At 37.8% G+C, this 20,111-nt stretch overlaps 1 protein-coding gene across 1 annotated transcript in view; it reads left to right on the plus strand.

The window, feature by feature from the left end:
• Window positions 1-1,964: 1,964 nt before the first annotated feature.
• The window catches only part of LOC120542065 (anthrax toxin receptor 1-like), a 177,879-nt gene continuing 159,732 nt past the window's right edge, over window positions 1,965-20,111 (plus strand). Inside the window, exon 1 of the mRNA XM_039774198.1 lies at window positions 1,965-2,376. Within this exon, the coding sequence (XP_039630132.1) occupies window positions 2,225-2,376 (152 nt within the window). The 5' untranslated portion in view covers window positions 1,965-2,224. The remainder of the gene's footprint in view (window positions 2,377-20,111) is intronic.

Raw genomic sequence — 20,111 nt, forward strand, 5'->3', positions numbered from 1 at the left:
CAGATCTACAGTAAACATTCATACATGACCATATGATAACTGTTCACTTCACTGCCATATAAAGTTTCTTGCATTATGAATGTGCCCTTTTTCGCATACCCCCACGTACTCTCCAGAGTCACATGGAGAGAGAAGCTTGGGGTGGGAGCGCAGGGTCAGCTATGATCTGCACAAGGCAAGGTGAAGGACTCTTCTCAGGGGGCCCAACAGAGAAAAAGCATTCCTTCTGGCACACTCAAACCGGCAACCTTTCAGTTACCAGCACACATTTTATCAGAGAAGTACCAGTTAAACGTTAAAAAGCTCAGCTAATAACTGGGTGGAACATAATAACGCTATTGGGACCCAGAGGTCTGGAACTGTGAGACACAACTCGCTAACCACTGCGACACCGTACCGTGCCAGTTTATTTAAACATTGGAGACAGTTAATGCTCGTTATCGTTAAGCGTATCCAGGGTTCATAATTGTGTCAGCTGTAATTTATTCAAAATCGTTATATGTAAAGATTAAACACTAACGTGAAACTTGAGTATACCTGCTGAAGGTAAAATATTCAAATGTATCTTATATGAATACACAGAAAAGTATTAAATAGCCGTGTAATTTTGATTATTTCAAAGAAAACTATGTTGCCTGTAGCAAGTCGTGCATTTTTTCTTTGTTTGGTGCGTTTTTCAAAACACGGCTAATTCTGGTTTAATTATGTACTAGATGTATGCCATTAATTAATTGATTTTCAAAAAAATATAGTTTAACGTTATCTTTAGATGTAGATGCGCCACCTATATCAAGAAATAATAGAGGTCCAAAACCGTAATATGCTAAAACATTTTAAGGCATAATAATGGTCATTAAATATATTATTACACTTCTCAGATATATTGCAATAATAATCGTAATTAAGGACTCTGTGGAAACCTTTGTAGAGTTCGTGGGTTTTCTCCGTGTCTACTTGACGTTTTTATTAGAGTTATCGGGGCTTCTTACCACCCCCCGAAAAAGTACGTGTTAGGTTAATTGCAGGTTCTAAATCGGTCTCTTATCAGTTACTGAAGATGCGTGATGTTATGTATATTGTGCTAATGGGTCTACTTTTTGTGGGGCTATGCATACTGTTAACAATTATGTTTGCGTATATGCATTGATATAAGTTCTCTTGTGAATGCAATGTGCAATAAAATGAAACACATCGAAAGCGGTTACCTCACAGCGTTTCTCTATTTTATATAAGGTAGAATTTAGACACAACACGTGACTGATATCCCGGCCAGGGTTAGTTCCAGACAGTACATGTCCAAGCTGTGATCCCCAGCAACCCGTTGATAAATTTTGTGAGACTGAAATTGAATGGATAAAGAATCATTGGACTCTGTAAGTAGCATGCAAGCAGCATAAATATCGATTAGAGAGCTTCCTGTATGGATTCTTTTTTTTTTAAATTTAGAAATTGACTTTTTTTTTTTACATTTTTTATACTTGCTATGTGCTAATTATCAGCTTCTTGTTTTGGATAGTGTGAACGCGTACTCAGAATGATTGCCATCCATCCAGGGAAGGTAATGCCTTGTTCCGAATGCGCACAGGATTGGCTCCGGCTACTTTGCTGCTCGTTCTGTGCTGGAAAAAATGAGAGTTTAGTAAATAAGTAAAGATGTTGGCTGCTGCTTGCTTACATAATTTTCTTGGTTGAGGATTTGGCACAGTGCATGGTGGTGGTAGACATTCCTTAGTTTTCTTATTTGTTGTTTGTTTTTAGAGATTGGTTAAGATCAGCTGAAAATGAGTTTAAATGCGCTCCGTGTTAAAATTCTGCCCACGGATGTCAAAGCATTCCCGATTAAAGTCTGCATACCAAGCCATATGCCCAAACCAAAGTAAGCAGGATTATTTATTATCTGTTGCTTATGCGCACCCAGAATTTGGGAGTTTTTATTTCTTTTCTCCGGAAAAGGGAAGTAGTTTCCTCTTTCTGCAGAAGAGGCATGATCCTTAGCTGCATCGCTTTCTTCTTCCAGCCTTGAGTGTCTCTTAAGTGGGATAAAGAAAGCGTCACGGACAGCGGTGTGAAGCTGACGTTTCCAGCTTGACACACGGGGAGGGTAAAAAAAATTAAATAAATAAATAAAGCCGTCCTCAGCTTAAGCATTTCGGAGATGACGAGAAAAACCGCTGAACTGCGCCGCTGTGCTTTTGGGGGGCTCTGAACTGTGTGGAAAATAAAAATGGCGAGCTTTCGGAGTAGCGTGCCTCTCGTCCTGACTCTGGCAGGGATCGTGATGTTCTCGCTTTGCGTGGCACGGGCGGACATCGTGGAAGAAGGCAAGGAAGAGCGCTCTTGCCAAGGGATCTTCGACCTGTACTTCGTCTTGGACAAGTAAGCCTCTGTCATATTTACGGCCATTTATTTACTCTTCACTGCTCGTGGTCTTGGAGCCACCGGGGCTGGGCGGATCGTTGGCTTCAACTTTGGTGGAGAAACTACAAAGTGAATTTATTGTGATACGTTCTGTTGTTGTTGTTTTTAGTAACGTGCGTTAAAGAATGCAAACTTGATTGTTCGGGGCTTATTCCAGCTGGCGCTTTGTGTATCCCGTAATTGTTATCTGTATGCGTAGGAGAATGAGCAGTAAAGCGCAGAAGACAGGCAAAAAGTGCCAAGAAAAGCAGAGAAAGGAGTCCGCATCTATTGTTTTAGGGTTACTTAGATAAAGTCTTCGTGTCAGCATGTTTTCTTTGTTTGCCTGCTGAAAAGGATGCGTTGTGCTTTCTACTGTAGTGACTCAAGTAATCTAGCGCAACCCCCACGGCGACAAAGCAGGAGAGACGGATTGGATTTCACTGGGATGCCGCAGCTGCTCCAGCTGTGTGCCGAGCGAATCGAGGCGAGCAGCAGCCTATTTGCGAGAGGGCAGCCCGTTACACAAGAGGGTCCGCTTTTTATTTTTTGCATAATTATTTTGTAGATTTAGGTAGTGTTCTCAATTGATTGTCTTTTGCGCGAGGCATAAGTGCTCGCTTTGAGGATGGGTTTCACCAAACCATGGCGGTGAAGTGAAATAAACGGACTGAAAAAAAGGGTGGATTGTTATTATTACTTTGTCTACACCTAAGGTTGACAACACAGTGCTAGTGTTTGTTGCCGAGTTAGGTGCACACAATTGGTATTACAAAGATCAAAGAAACTTTTATTGCGTCTGATCTCCGGTTTGAAGTTTATGTTCATATATTTATACGTAGTGGGTAAGACCACTGCAGATTTTTTGCTGATGTTTAAAAACAAGCTGACCAAGCGTCTTGGAATTTTTTGGGGGTTTCCTTTTCGCATTATTTGTGGTCAGCTTCATTCTGTCGGTGACTTTGTTGAGAAAGAAAACTTAGAAAAGGTATAGGAAGTGCTTCCTTTCTTAAAAATAAGAAAAAAAAAAACAGCTGGAAGCTGTGAAAATCAACATTCAATGATATGTCATTGCACACTTTTTCATATCTAATCACGTATTTAATTGTCACCTAGAATCATTCTAAAACTCTTTTAAGCACTCCTGTGCCCGGTTTCTGTCATATTATCCATCCGTGTTTAAGCCTACGTCTTCCTGCTTATTCTGGCAAAAATGGTCTCTTGGATGGGAAGCCAGTCCCTTGCAGGACACACTCACACAAGGCCAGTTTAGAGTTACTATTTAGTCTGACACCATCCGTTTTAGACTGTGGGAGGAAGCCACAGTCCTGAGAGAAAAAGGCATGCAGGCACAGAGAAAACATGCTAACTAAACAGAGAAGGAAGTCCCAGCTGGGATTTGAACCAGTGGTCCAGGAAATGTAACATGGCAACAATGCTAGCTGAGCTCACTTGTGGTAGCACATATTACATTTCTGTAAAGGAATGCTTGTCTCAGAGATTTATAGAGCTGGGAAATACTCAGAAACAGATACAGTAGAGAGAGGGGGAGAGAGAGACAGACAGACAGACCCAAATCAACTTATTTTGGGGTTTGCTCTGTTGCTTTGCTGTTCTTTTCATTTTCCTTCCCAAGATATTTGCCGAGCTTAACTGTGCTCTTACAAGATGGTTATTAATGGGATAGTTTGGACTATGGCCAAAACATCAAAGGATATTCAACACTGTAAATTTTAGTTGTGTGAGTAGCTGTACAGTTAAACATCCACACGCTGTTTCTTTTATATTTAACATTTTCTTTGTTTCACAATAGACATTGAGTGGCAATAATTGAAAAAAAGAAGTGGAATAATGGTCATTTTCATTTCTGCTTGAATTATACAGCAATTCTCTTGAAAGTCAGTGAAATGTTGACATTATTAAAATAAACATCTCTGTATAAAATAGCAATAAGTAGTGAATTTTTTTTTTTTTTACGATAAAAGATTCAGTACTTTTGGGCTAAATCTCATTTCTGATGGGCTAAGTAGTCAGCCGAATTTCTAGATTTGCTTTTCAGATGCTTCTTAATCTGGCTGGTGGCAGCTAATAGGTACAATGCTTTACTTCTGAGGAATCTGATCTTGAACAAATGCGTATGTATTACAGTGTTCACATTTACTAAAATGGCAGGGCAGTGTGACTTGATGGTGCTGAACTGCAGATGATGACTTTGCTAAGTTCCGTTCCCATTGCTGGCTGACTGTGTGACTCTCCACTGGTACAGAAAACTGGCCCATTGTAAGTGATAAATTCAGCAATGGGGTGGTGTGTCTTATTTTGATCTTGTTCCTGCCTTGCTCAGTTTGCCGTCAGGCAGGATATTTTCCAGTTTACAGCAGCCCAGTCCTGGAAATCCTGTTAGGTAAGAACAGCTGTAAACAGTTGTGCAACCGAGTCAATTTAGATAAAAGCTACAGCCCCATAAATAAATGTAAATGTGCTGCTCAAGACATTCAGGTCAAAATGTTTATTGACCTTCAAGCATACCACTGTATGTCAAGCTGTAGCGGTTAGACTACACTGTTTTGGTTGTGTTATCAGCTGTACTTAATTATAAAAACCCTTTAAAATGTATTCCTTCATTTTCATTTTATAAATAAGCAGTATTATATTGTATGCAATATTATGTTTATGAGAATTAAACTTAACTTTATTTTTGTCCATCTTCTCCTGACTCACTGGTACAAGAATACCCCCACAAATACCATTTGATGCATCTTGATGTTTAGTTACACAGGATGTTGATCTTTTTGGGGTTCCTCCCTATTTCTGACCCTCTAGACCCCAAAAATTCCTCCTCTTTAGGACTGTATTTTGTAAAGGAAATTACTCCTTTATGATAAAGAGTAATGAATGAAGAGTTATGATGAAGAGTTGAATTCAGCAAAAATAATCAGAATAACTTGAAGTTGTGCCTGCCATGAAAACTGACCACAGGAGTTCACCCCCTAATGGGAAATGATCAGTCAAATTTACTCCTTTTCACAAAACATAGAAAAGATTGGTGATATAGGCATGTGGGGAGTCATTTTATGCTATTTTTCACGGTTGTTGATCACGAATATGATGATATCTTTAATATTATCAAAGGGTCTTAGCCCTCTAAGTACCACTCTGAGAAGGTTAAACCGTAATAAGTTTCAAACATAAGCCCGTGGGGTATTGTTTTAGACCGGGGTCCTCAATCCCAGTCCTGGAGAGCCGCAGTGGCTGCAGGTTTTTGTTCTGACCTGGTTGCTTAATTAGAAAGCAATTCTTGCCAATAAAGAACTAACAAGCTATGAAATTAAATTAACTCTGCTATGTCAGGTCATTCTCATATCCTAGATTTTCTTTCCCTTTCTATCATGCAAATGATTTGAAGGCTAAAATGGACGAGTAATTCTCAGTCCTTCACTTTTTTCTCTTCGTTTTTCTTCCAAGTATTTAATTAAACCCAGTAGTGCAGATAAATACACACAGGTGTAAATGTAAATAAGCTAAATGGAGAAATGCTGCTCTCTCTTGTCATTTGCATGTCATTGATAATAAGGAGCAATTAAAATAGCTGTTTAAGACAAAATTAAGCAATAAGGGCTCAAAATCACTAAAGTGAAGCAGAAGTGTTACTTTAGCAATAAGTGCTTTTTATTAAGCAACTGGGTTGGAGCAAAAACCTGCAGCCACTGCGGCTCTCCAGGACCCTGATTGAGGACCCCTGTTTTAGACTATTTCAAGGTCAGTGATTACAAATACGAGTCTACTTTTGATTTTTGATCCCTTGCTATGGATCTTGTTCACTGTGAACCTCAGTCAGAGGGTGATAGTTGACAAATTTCTATGACAAATGCAAATTCTTAAACTTTAGACATTTAAACCGATGCAAACATTTTAATATTTCAAATATCTGATGCTACTGTACTACCTTATTATTCTACCGTATGAAGAAAATCATTACATTTCTTATGAACACCCCAAATTATGGTGGCTTATACTAATTTAGAATTTTTTATTATAAAATAATTTTTGAGCCACAACTCTCACCAGGAAAAGTGATTCTGGAAGATGAAGTGAGGTGATAATTATTGTAACTTTCATCTAAACTAATATGACATAACTATCATAAAATGTACAAAAACAATAGGTTTTTGGGCACTATTACTCATGAAAATCAACTTTATAAATTTAGGTGGCACTGAAGGAACATCTTGGTGTTTGTTCAGCCTAAGTGGTTTACGCTGAAAATGTATTAATTATCCTGTGTCTTTCAGATACTGTCACAAGACACTGCATGTTTCAGGCTTGAAGTGGCTTTTTAACACTAAGCTTGCATATTCTTCATGCTTGTATTGCTTTTATGTAGTTTTGTTTTTTCTTTCCTTTTTCTGGTACAATTTTAAACAAGAAATTTTGAATGCTTAAGTCTTTATTTAATTTAGAACTTGCAGGAATTGACATTTGCCTTGACATGAGCTCTTCTAAGAACTAGATTTGTTATTTGGGGGTTTAGAGCTGTAGTCTGAAGCTACGAAAACTAATTTTAATAAAAAGATAATTTTATGTAACATCTTTCATAGTAGTTGGCACAGTGGCTCAGTGGTTAACTTTGCAGTCTCATAGATTCAGTGTCCTGAGTTTAAAACCTGCACCTAGTCGCTGCTTGTATGGAGTCTGTCATTTATTGTCTGTTTGAGATTTTCTTCATGTACTCCCATTTTTATTCCACTTATGAAAGTGAGATGAATTCTGAGTTGGCCCAGTGTGAGTGTGGATGTTAGTGGGTGCCTGAATAAATTCCATTCCAGTTTAGGTTACTGCCCTGTGCCATATGCCATCAGAATTAGGTCAGGCTCTATGCAACCCTGAATGGGATTAAGACAGTTTGAGAATTAGAGAATTTATACTTGCACAATTTTTTCCAGTATTTTTTATTTGCAAGTTTCATTTAAGTAATTTTAGTGAGTTGAAGGCAGTTGTGGCTGCTTCCGTGACTAACCCCCCACAATCAAACTGGTTTGAAGAGAGACTCGTCTTTTTGAATTCTCAGGTTTTGCGTACTATGACACAATGGAAAAAAAAAGAAGGAAATTGCAGCTAATGTCATCGTAACAGGAAAGCCATTTGTACAAAACCAGCTCGGTCAGACAACATGCCATTGGCCATCCATAAAGAGGCAAGCTTGCAATACTTTGGAAATGCGAAATTGCACTGGAGAGTTTTAACAGAGTCGTGTAATTTGTCATGCTGTGCAATTTCTAGTCACATATTCTGACATCTTCTGGTGACAAGATCAGTAATTGTGGTTTGCAGGTCTGACATGTCCTTCGTCATGCACCACTGGCTTTAGTTTATTATATCAGCAGATAGATGGACTTCTTTTATCAAGAATAGGCTTCTTTTCAATGATAAAAGAAGACCAAAACTGTCTCTTTTTGGTCCTGAATTCTTCTGTCTTTCATCTTTTTCTTTGTATTATCTAACTTCCATTCTCTGCTATCACAGCTTTACACAACCATTGATTTTTCTTCACATTTATGACTCAGTACTGTTTTGAAAAAAGTTAAAATAACAAGACTATAAAATAGTTAAAGCTTAATTATTGACAACTTCCCAAAATAAATTTATTTACATGGTAAAATTATATCCAATAATCCATCCGTAAATTAGAGTTCGGGTTCAAGGGAGCACAGTTTAATAAAGTTGTCATTTACAATTCTGCTCTCAGATGCACATCATTACATTCCTTTTATAGACAGCTAAAGCTGTTGAAAATGGACAGCAGTAGAACTTGATAACAGAGTATGAAATGTAGCATTTCTACCTGAAAGTTAGTTTTAAAGCATGGAATGTTCTCTGTTCCTCCTCCCCATTTAAAAAGCACACATGCTAATTCCTGACGTGTTTCATTGTGGCTGGAGGTGGGTATCATACACTGTGAGTATTTGGCAGTAATGGAATGGAAGGCTACATTTGTGGAACACAATACAGCATCTGTAGGGTAAGAGAAAGAAAGTAATAGTGTAACACAAGTTTATCAGTTTGCTTATTGTCATTCAAAATTTACCACCTGTCCAAGATTCAAAGCATTTTAACATCTACAGATATGTGTAAATAATCTTAATGCACCAACATCCTGAATTTTTAAATGAGTATGCACAAAAAAACCAACTTGTTGCATGGAGTAAGTTTAGTTTTAAAAGAAGCACTTCTATTCACAACACAAAACCAACTTTTCAATCATAACATTACTAAGTGCTGTGAAAGAATCAGCCTCAACACACATGAAAAGGTTTGGGGCAGCCACTCGTATATTGTCCCTGGCTGCAAAAGGTTATGAAAATTGGCACTGATTGGCACTCCCATAAGTTGGAGTTCCAGACTGAACTGAATTGAACTAAAGGCCTTTAAAGGAAGTGATGTCATTAAGTTCAGAAATGGAAGTGACGTCACTCTTGAGGACCATAACAGGAAGTGATTTCATTCTTGATGGCCGGAACCGAAAGTGACATCTTTCTTGGTGCCTGGACTGGAAGGGACGTCTTTCTTAGGACTGGAACTGGAATTGGCGTTGTCAAGGTTGAATCAGGCAGAATGTCCCGTGTTTGGTCTGTAGAAATAACAGATGGTTTAATACACCCTGCCACCCCCTGGCCTGGAGTTGAATTGCCTTCATTTGGTCCATTTAGCTTCCTCCTAAGGACACATGTATGACAGTGCTTTTCCCATTTTACTTGAGGAGTAAACCATGGTGTCCATTAGGTGATTACAAATGTGCCCTTCTACTACATCTTACGTCTTACTTTGGTAAAATCTGCAATTGATATGACAGCAGTCTCCACTCAGAGAGACACACCAGTGTGCAAGATGTCCCATAGGAGAAGGTTTTCAGCATTTTTATACATAAGCATAATGAGAAAGCACAATACATTTCTCTGTTTATTGAGGTTAACGTAATTGGCCCCACTATGAGTCTGTAGGGATAGTCAAGGTATAGTCATAGTTGAGGTGAAAATTATTTTATAATAACAGAATATATGAAGGTGTTTAAAAATTACTAAAACCCGTGTAATTATTCTGCTGAGATAGGCCTCATCTTCCTAGAACCCTATAATTGGATTCATCCAGAAGATTAGATGAATAAAACTAAACATTAGGGAACAATTTCTTTAAGGTATGTCATATAGCACACTGTATTTATAGATGACACAACAGTTACATTCAGTAGACACAACAGACATTCATTGGTAAGTTCTTTTAGTTCATCTCCATTCATTCCTACATCCAGCATTTTTTGAACCTTGCAGTGGCTTTTGTAGTTAACCCCATGACAATATCAGAGATTTCATGACAATATTATAAATCATGTACATTTTAAAGATCTGTAGCAGTACACAGACTAACAGGCTGTAGCATTTGTTCAGGGTCAGATAATGAGTGGGAATTTAGACTAATGTTTTGTTTTTTCCTGCACAATTAATCAAATCCTAGGATATGCTGCTAGGCCAGGTCAAGAAAATAAAAACAGCCAAAATATCTTGAACTTTCATCACTATTAAAATATACACAAGGAAATGATACGCTTTAAAATGATAAACAGAATAAAAAATAAATTATGCAAAAATGTCAACTGAGCCCTGCTAGATGTTAATTCCAGCATTTTTTAATAGCGGGATAAATTTATGTTTATAGAGAAAACCTTGTTGTAGATTTGGCAAATGTCTTCTGAAACCCTGTGTAACAATTGATTCTAACTCTGAAGACGGGTTCAAGGCATCCTCTTTTTTCATGCTCCACTAAGCATTGCAGATACAGTGGTTAGGTTTCCCATATACAGTATTTGTTGTCACTGATTACTCATGTAGCTGAATGACTGTTGTTTTTGAAGTATTTACACAAAAAAAGCAAAATGATCATTATCATCTAATTGTCAAATGTATCATCTTGTTAACTATAGTATGTGGAAAGCTGTATAGCAAAAAAACAAGTTGATTAGCGGCTCTAAATTGGCCCCATCCAGAGTTGTTTCCTGCCTTACACCAGATGCCAGATCCCATTCCCACGGCCCTAAATTTCAGGTACACAAAATGAATGACAGAAATGGGTAGGCACCCCTTTTATAAATCAAACTGAAGTAATTTCTGTATCATGACTTCTGTCCATCTGATGTTTCTGGTAACCACAGTAGCATCAAAACAGTACTCTTTTAAGCAAGTGACTTTAGTTATTCTTTTTCCAAATCTGATTAGTCCGATACAAGGCCAAATGTTGCCTTGGCTGTACCGTATTAGCCTCAAATCAGTACCCAGAGAAAACTGCACCCACTTGGGAAATATATGCCAGCTGCATGCAGGAGGTCATTAGGGTGGGATCTGATGCCAAAATTCTGGACATGGGAAATATGTGCCAGCTGCATGCAGGAGGTCATTAGAGTGGAATGTAAACCCCAGATCTAGGATAGGTGATGCAACAAAGCTAACCATTTCATTAGGATACATTAGGAATCTTTCAGATGGACGGGAGAATTCAAATGCAACAATTGTAGGTACTGACATGAGTAACTGGAAAGGTTATCCACGTACTAATGATCCATTCACAGAATAATTTTAAAGATGTAACAATATGTTTGTGTTTATTTGAACAACCACACAAGAAAGGAATTCACAAATGGGAGAATGCATATAAAGTAAACAGCTGACAAAACAAAAGGCTACTGCCACGCTGGGCCTATCTGCATGTGTTATGACCCCATTCCACCAGTGAAGTGTCTCATACGCTTGTCCACCTAGTAACATTAAAATATCTTCCTCTTTCAAAAAACACAATCCTGGCCTTTATTCCAGGTAGTGATGTTTCCTCCATTCTCTCCTACCAACTCCAAACATAATGTATGCCAACCAAAGCTAGCTTTGAACCTCTTCCAGCCAATGTCTCTCAACTGCTTCACAGGTCAGGGAGGCCTCAATTATACTACAGAGACTGAAGACTATAACCCTTTTGTAACAGTCTATGACATTTCTGAAACTCCAAGGCTACATCAATACTACCACATTTTCATTTAAGAACAGAGTTTTTAAACAAAAATGATCTCTTTCCACACTGGCATTTTCACATCATTTACCAAAGGATCCGTGTCCATACTGAAAAACTGGAAAAAGCATATAACATACACCTGCCTACACTGGGCAAGAGCGCATCAGCAGCAAATTTTGAGAAAATCTGTGAAAAATTCAGAGCCTTGTGAAAATCTGATTCCCACGTGCATTCAAAAAGTATTAGCGAACACAGGACTTTGATAGCACATTCACAGCATAGACAAGAAAGACATTCTTTAAGGACCGGCAGTGAATTGCTGCTATGTCACGTTAATCTGCTAATTGCAGTTGAAATCAACAGTCTTCAGAACGGGCGGCAGTCATCTTGTCATTAAATGAAAACACAGAAAATGTTACAGCGACACTAAAAAATTAAAGCGTTTAGTTCTATGTTCATTCATGAGATGATTATAAGAAGTCAACCTCAATCAGAGCACATTTTGTACCAAACAACATTTGTAAAACTAACTCAATATAGGAAATAAATATAAATAAGAGTGTGTGTGAGTGTCTATATCTTCACTTCATTGCACCATGCTATTCATCGTGCCTCTCTCTGTCCTGTAATAATAAGATCTCAGCTGCATTCTACACCCATCTACTTCATTAAGCGCCTTGTCATGGATGGCCAGGGGCCCTGCCGGGCTCAGATGCAAATATTGTGGAAGGACCCGGGGAGAGAGAGAGCAAGGTCAGGGCATTGTCTCTCCTGGGGCGCTAGAGGGCAGCGCCAGGGGTTGCTGTGGCACTATAGATTCCCACAGGGTGCACTGGGAAATGGAGCGCTGCAGCTCTGTTCGGTTCCAATGATGACTTGAGGGGGTGCTACAGAAGCTGCAGAGTCCTGCTTTGGACTTTCACCACACCTTAGAGTGATTCCAGACCTTGCTAATGAGCTACCTGGAACAGTCCCAGGTGCAGCTTAAAAGGAGTTTCTGGGTGTCAGAGTCGGGCAGAAGGGAGATGAAGCTTGCAGAGAGGAATGGAGGTGGAAGGAGAGAGAGAGAAAGAAGAAAAGGAAAATGTGTGTTCTGAAGTTGTGTCCTGCATCTGTCTGTATCAGGTTTGAGGAACTGTGTGCCCCCTGTAGGCCAAAGCTTTCTTATTAATTTTGCTGCAGAATGAACACCTCCTTACTGAACAGATTAAGTTTAAGCAATAAACATTGACTACAGGCACTCAACTGAGTTATTTACAATCTGATTTTCATAGGGCTGTGATTTTTTCACTACAGCGGTAGCACCGCTGACCCTGGGGGATTTACTGCAAAACTATAGCGGCCAGTAAATATTTAGCCATTTATGCATGTATACAGGATTCAAACTTTACAAAATGCAATTTAGACGAATTCAGGTAACCAGCACAACAAACTCCTTGTAAAGAAATTCTGTTATGCCCGCTATGTTTGAAAATGTTTTTTTGTTCATTGTGGGGTGACCAGTCCGTAAATGAGATGTAATGAGCAAATCCAATCAGGGAAACGCCCATGAAATAAGCATGAACCAATCAGAGAGCAATTATCATTTTTGGAAAACTCAGTTCTCGCTTGTCCACACCACACCAGCAGAGCATTTTTAAAAGTCTTCGTTTTTAGGGGTCAAAAATGATGAGGTAATGTGGACAAAAGGCGAAACCACAGACAAATGTGTTCATTTTTAAAATAAAAACATGGTAGTGTGGATGGGGCCTAAACCTTCAATTGCTCATGGAGGCTGGACTTCCTGTGTTAGCTGCTTATTCCCTAAATGGAGATATGTGATCCCTCACCTCTACTTGCAATGTTCTTGCCTTTCTATTAGGAAAGTGTTGGCCTCTTGTCAATCGTCCACAAGCTTGCTCTGGAATGAAAAACAAAACTGTAGCTTCCCTGACTAGTGCTGCCATTGCTACCCTGGAGGTCTTTCAACCTCTTCTCAGCCACCCTTAGCATTCTTTGTAAAATAAGAAAAGTAGATAGTGCTTTCTCCTGGACAAGTGCCCTTTTACCCCTCTGGGGTTCCAACATGTGTGTGTAGACCAGGGGTGCCCACACTTTTTCGGCTTGCGATCTATTTTTAAAATGACCAGGTCGAAATGATCTACCTACTTTAAAAATGCTTTGTGTGTGTGTATATATATATATATATATATATATATATATATATATATATATATATATACTGAGTATGCTTTATACATAAAATGTATGTTGTTGTACCTTGCATAACTGAATAACCTTTATGGCACAATAACAATTCATTTATGGTCAATACAGTATTTGGATTTAATAATTGTCATGTGGGAAAAGGCTGACTCGCATAAATAAGTAGATCCGAATAATGCAGTCAAGGAGCTTTTGAATTCAGCCGAGTGAAAAATGATGGCTGTTCGATTAACTGAGATTTTAGTTCCCTCTCCTTTCTCTTTTATCAGATTTCTTTTCGGAAGGAAGTCAGTTTCGTAGTTTTTATGAACAGTTTGAAAGTGCCTTTCCACATTTTCCTTCTTTGGAATAGCAATGATAGATTGACAGATCAGACAAACGCACTTCAATTGTGACATTGTAAGAAAAAAATCCTCTTCCAATTCCACATCCAGCCCATATCCTCCCCAAACAATTTTTTTTAAATCCCTTCTTTAGTCGATATAAATTGGAAGGCTAACTAGATCACAGCCAGAGTTTTGTAGTAGCTCGCACGTTTGATTGTGCGTGCAGGATGACCAGTGTGTTAGAAGAGAAGAGATCTCAGACTGGCCGCCCTGTATGTCAATTAAGTGGCAAATGTCATTTGGAGGATATATGATAGACTAATGTTTAAAAAAAATTTTTTTTTAATGCAATGCGATCTACCTGCACTACGTTTGCAATCTACCGGTCGATCGCGATCGACACATTGGGCACCCCTGGTGTAGACCTTACCACTCCCCAGAGGCCCCAGCCCTCTCATACTGGCATGTCAAGAAGATCTTCTTTTTAATGGCGCCCAAAGTATCTGTTCTTGTGTCTTTGACAGCTGAACACCACTTGGTACACAGGTACAGTACTGGAAAAATGTTTTTTACATCATACATCGAGATAAAATACAGTTTAAAAACCAAAAACAATGGGCAAATGTCAAGAAAATGCAACTGGTGATTTGAATAGTACAAATATTACGGTGGACTACATTTTTTGTGGGGTGACACTGTGGTTACTGCTGCTGCTAGACTAATCACTAGACATCTCCATCATGTTAACCATTATATGCAGACCATGAAGGTAGAGTGGTAGATATTTAAGACATTGCTCTACTTTCCAGTATTAGTGAAGCAACTGGCAAGGGCAAGGTAGCCAAGGTGGTAAGACTGGCTAGAAGTAATACATTTTGAGAAAGTGGTTAGTGTGGGTATGTTTACCAGCCTGGTCGCTGTCACTGTAGAGCTTAGATGATCTCTGCATGTCTGTGTGAGTTTACATGTATTTGCTTAGTAGACACATATATCCAAACTAACTTACAACAGAGGCCAACATAATCAAGTAAACTTCAGTGTGAACTCCAGGGGACTGTCTGGGAACAAGTTTTACAGGACATGGTTACAAAATTGATCACGGCAAGTGAAGAGCTTAGAAAAAATACAAGCTAGTTACAATAGGTTACAAAACCTAAACAAGAGAGTCTTCAAATGCTTCTTAAAGATGCCTAGGGAGTCAGAATTTAGAATGGAGGTGGACAGCTCATTCCACTATCCAGGAGCTACACATGAAAAAAGTCTGGACTGCACTGAGTCTGTTTAGCTACTGCAGTACACCCCACTAGATTATGTTCAGCCTTGAGAATTAGTTTGCTCTGTGATGGATTAGAGGCCATGTAGTGCGGATTTATGCCATGAGCTCTGTGCTGCCAGGATGGACTTTGCTCCACATAATCCTGTGCTGGTATTGGAATATGCAGGTTGAAATAATACTGTATGGGAATAAATTAACTCTGATATAAGTTTTGTTGGCATGCTTCCACGAATGGGTTAAATTGGGCATTTGACCTGTCCAGTGGATGTCATTAAGGTGTATAATGCAGTGTATCTCTGGATAAGTTCTAAATGTTTATCTCAAGTAATAAGTAGCCCATCTTGGAGTTAGAAAGCAGACAGCAAGGCTCATTGACAGAGAAAATGATTAAATAAATAAAATGAATCATTGAAGCCCCAAACTGATCATTTCCTGTATGTTTGTATACTAGAAATCATAGCGTTTGTCATGAAGGGTATACAATGGCGCTATTGATATAATTGCAATGTATCAGGATAAAGCTAACCATTTATCAAGTAGTAAATATGTTATTTAAAACATTTTAGAAGATATATACTATAAAGATGGACTTTATGGAGCTGTTAAATGCTTATATTTAAAACACGCAGCATGGAATGTACAGTATATAAAATAAATTGCACGCTTTAAAAGAAGGGTTTTGCAAATGTATATAAAAGAAAATATAGTAGTGAGCTACTGACCTATTCTTGAAAGGAGCCAAAGACAAAGGTCTCATTTGGCATAGTTGGATTAATCCAGGATGGTCAATCTGCACTCTGTGGTAATATTTCTATATAAAAGCTACACACTAAATGATCCAGAACGTAAGAAATCATAATGCTGTAGTATTTCTGTATATTAGATGATAATTTGTTTCTTGTCTTTGTATATGTCATCTAGTGTCTCTTGCATCCTTTGACTTGTATAGGGAAGTCTCATTGAAAGCTGTCAGGTTTTGATTTTGGCTCTGCTAGTATCCCCTCTTCTTTGGCATCTTCAGTTTTCTTTATTGGTACTCCTTGACCTTATTGGCTTGTTTAGTTTAAATAATGGGCGTGGCCTCTAGTTTCTCCCGAGGTGCCTTGATAATTCGTAGCACAGTTGCTTTGCTTGGTTCTGCATGTTTGTTCGTATTCACATTGCTTTGTTTGATTTTTTGGTGTACTTGATGGTTGCAGTTATTATTGCTGGTTTGGTCTTAATGCTACTCTATCCATCCATCCATTTTCTAAACTTGCTTCATCTTGAGCAGGGTCATGGGAGGTGTCTTATGATATTGTTTTTGTAAATTTAAGATTTAGAAATCACTGAGTATTGTTCTAAGTGTTTCCTGGCATTTTGAACAATATCTCTTTCATCTTTTTGGGATTATTATTGTTCCTTTTTTTTCTTTTTTTCATATAAATGATTATTGTTTATCTGTTCCTGTCCCTCGTTGGTTTGTTTAATTATTCTAATAGTTACTATTTATTAGATTATTACCCAATAAATATATATTATATCTATTTATTGATATTTTGCTTTTGAAAAGGGATGTTATAGTTTTGGCCACCCGATTAAAATTAATTATAACAAAAATAAATCTATAGTAGATGCTACTGCCTATAAAGTGATTCATCGGTTACATTTAGGAAGACTCAGTTTAAGCAGTTTTATTAATTTTGTCATCCATTCATCTCAGGTTATTCTTCTTAACCTGGCGACAGTTGCAGTTTTTTTAAATATAGTACATTTATACTGTAGACAAAAACTGCACAAAATTTAAATGTAAAATATCATTATAAGTTTACATAATCAAAGAAGCCTGAATGTTGCATTTTTTTGCTGCTTTTACTTGTTTAATCAGCTTTCCAAATGCTGGCAATCTGGCAGCTGTACAAGACACTTACATAATCTTCAGACTACCCATTACTAATGCCATAATCAGTTTTAAATGGCCTGAAATGAACAGTGAGTCAGTCTAACAGTTAAAATGGGGAAGAAGAGCTTGGCTAAATATTCTTACAGCATATATTGGTTAGCTTGTAAATGTGCTCCAATAATGAAACATTTTCTGGTTTTATCATCTCTGTAGCACTGCAAGATTTGAAAAGTCTCCATCTGTTTTAATACCATTTTATAGCCTTTAGTATAGTTAAATCATCTAATAAAAAGAGGAATATTTTAAGTTCTGAGAAAAAAGCCATATGCTGCTATTATGCTTTACATTTTGATTTATCATGACTAGGCATGTTTAGAATATATAAATAATAGAAAATATAAATCAAATATTCAATCTAGTGTTTAATGTGTCAGATCTATTATGATAAATAAACATAACCTGAGACTGTGAAATTAATAATTCAGAAGAAAATGAAAGATATAAAACTGAAATCTATAAAACAAAAGGTTAGTGTGTTCATTATGGATCATTAGTTAAGCACTCTGGTAGCAAAGGATTTTAACCTTTTGTTTATTAATATCATTCAACTGAACACCTAGGGCAAGCCTTTTAGTTTAAGTACTAAGTATATTAAACTTAAACTATTCCATGTTATATGCAAATGAATGGATATTTTCTTCAATAACTTTTACATTTTTTTCAACATGTGTTAATGGTTATGTCTCAATATGCTTTGGATGAGTTCTTTTTCTAAATAATAATTTTTAAAAGCTGGCTTAATTTACTGATGAAACTAGTTTCTGCCTTTTCAGCTCGGGTTATTTTTAGGCAGTGGCCTTCCCTAAGTACTTCACACATAAACATATTTGCAAATATTTTTCAATGACAGTAAAGTATATAATATTATAATCTTTATATACATATACAGAAATAAACAGAAAGTGATTAATATCTTTAGTTAAAATGTAAGTAATATTATGATAACAAAAATTCTGTTAAAATGAGAATTAAGATCAGCACAGTGGTGCAGTGGGTAGCGCTGCTGCCTCGCAGTAAGGAGACCTGGGTTCACTTCCTGGGTCCTCCCTGCGTGGAGTCTTCATGTTCTCACCGTGTCTGCGTGGGTTTCCTCCCACAGTCCAAAGACATGCAGGTTAGGTGCATTGGCGATCCTAAATTGTGCTTGGTGTGTGTGTGTGTGTGTGTGTACCCTGTGGTGGGATTTGTTCCTACCTTGCGTCCTCTGCTGGCTGAGATTGGCTCCAGCAGACCCCCGTGACCCTGTTTTAGGATTTAGCGCGTTGGAAAATGACTGACTGACTGACTGAGAATTAAGATATGGACAGTTGACAAAGGGGTTAAGAAGAAAACAGAAACTCCACTCATTCTCCTTTCTAGAGAAAATAAAACTCTGGCGCATTGAAGATCAGATACAAAAGGCTGACCTTCTCATTCTAAATTTTCTACAATGTCATAAGTACAAGCTCAAATCTGCAAGTGTATAAACTTTGTTGTTGTTGTATTGGTCGACATTTAATCATCAGATTCCAACCGCTCTGACATCTGTTTCTAGTGATGGGAACAGTAGGTTGGAAAAAGGCTGTGGCACTAAATATTACAGTAGGACACCAGCAAGAGATAAGAGAAGTGGGGTATTAAGTATTCAAAATGATTATTAAGATCTTCAACAGAAAAATTAATAAATATTCCAATATGACCAGCTTAATCATCAACTCTAATAAGGAATTCTGGGTAATCTAGTGAGTCTTCATCTTAGAATTAAATGCCGAGACTGACGGGCATCCCTTACACTAGCTGGCAGACCATTTCACAGCTTGTGAGCCCTGTAGCTAAGGGGCTGACCTACACTGTAGTTTTTCCTATCCTTGAAATTTGTAGAACACAAATATCAAAATGTACAGCCTGTTATGTACACTATTCTGTTAAGTGAAAAAAGCCAAATCTAACTAAAACTTTGAATGCTAGGAACATCTGGAATTGGCATTCAGGCAAATGTTGCAACTTAAGAGCAGGAGTTATATGATTGTGCTTCCTAGTCTTAGCAATTATCCACGAGGAAGTAATGTGAATTATCTGAAAGCTAAGCTAAAAATAGGACAATTTTAATGAGCTGAGTCCAAGTGGTCATTTTTCCCATAAAACAAACGTGTCACTTTGTGCAATTAAAACATCTGGTTCAACAATACTGGTTTTTTTTTTTTTCTTGACTCACACTGTCTTTCTCCTTAATAGCAGCAGAGATAAACTAGATAATTATACTTACTGCTTAGGATGGTGGAAAAGTGGTTAATGCTTCTGCTGCTGCACAGTATATGGGACCGGTTCAGGCCTGGTCATTGTCAGTGTGGACTTTGTATGCATGGATTTCCTCTTGTACTCCTGCTTTTTTTATAAATAAATGGACAAGGTTAGCTAGTAACGCTATATCGGCCCAGAAAGAGTAAGCATGTCTGATGTCCCATTCAAGCTTTTCCTTGCTGCGGTCCTGTAGTGGAAAGCGGGCTTAGAAGGAAAATGGGTAAATGTGTAAGTATCTGTGATATTAAGTTAAGTGAAGCTTGCCCTTGCAGTTCTGTTTGTTTTCAAATATATATTTCATGCAAAAAGTGTAATCTGATCCATTTTGAAAACACTAAAATAAACAATGAAAACCTTTTTTGGTGCTTGAATGCTTAAACATAATGTAAATATGTGTTCTTGAGCAGACTGAAGAGTGAAAGCACTGAAAATGGTGACTATTTACCCACTGTGGCTGAACACAGACACAACTGTCATAGACACAGTTCCAAATTAAGCAAAGTTATTTTATTTTATAACAATATCTTGACTGGCTTTTAGGTCAGTCCACACAGCACAACCTAATAAATCAAATGCCTTTCTGTCTCCTTCCACCTCCTGACTCTGACTACCTGACTAAGACAAAGTGGCTTTT

Source organism: Polypterus senegalus, chromosome 1 (genome assembly GCF_016835505.1).
Source record: "Polypterus senegalus isolate Bchr_013 chromosome 1, ASM1683550v1, whole genome shotgun sequence".
Classification (NCBI taxonomy): Eukaryota; Metazoa; Chordata; class Cladistia; order Polypteriformes; family Polypteridae; genus Polypterus; species Polypterus senegalus.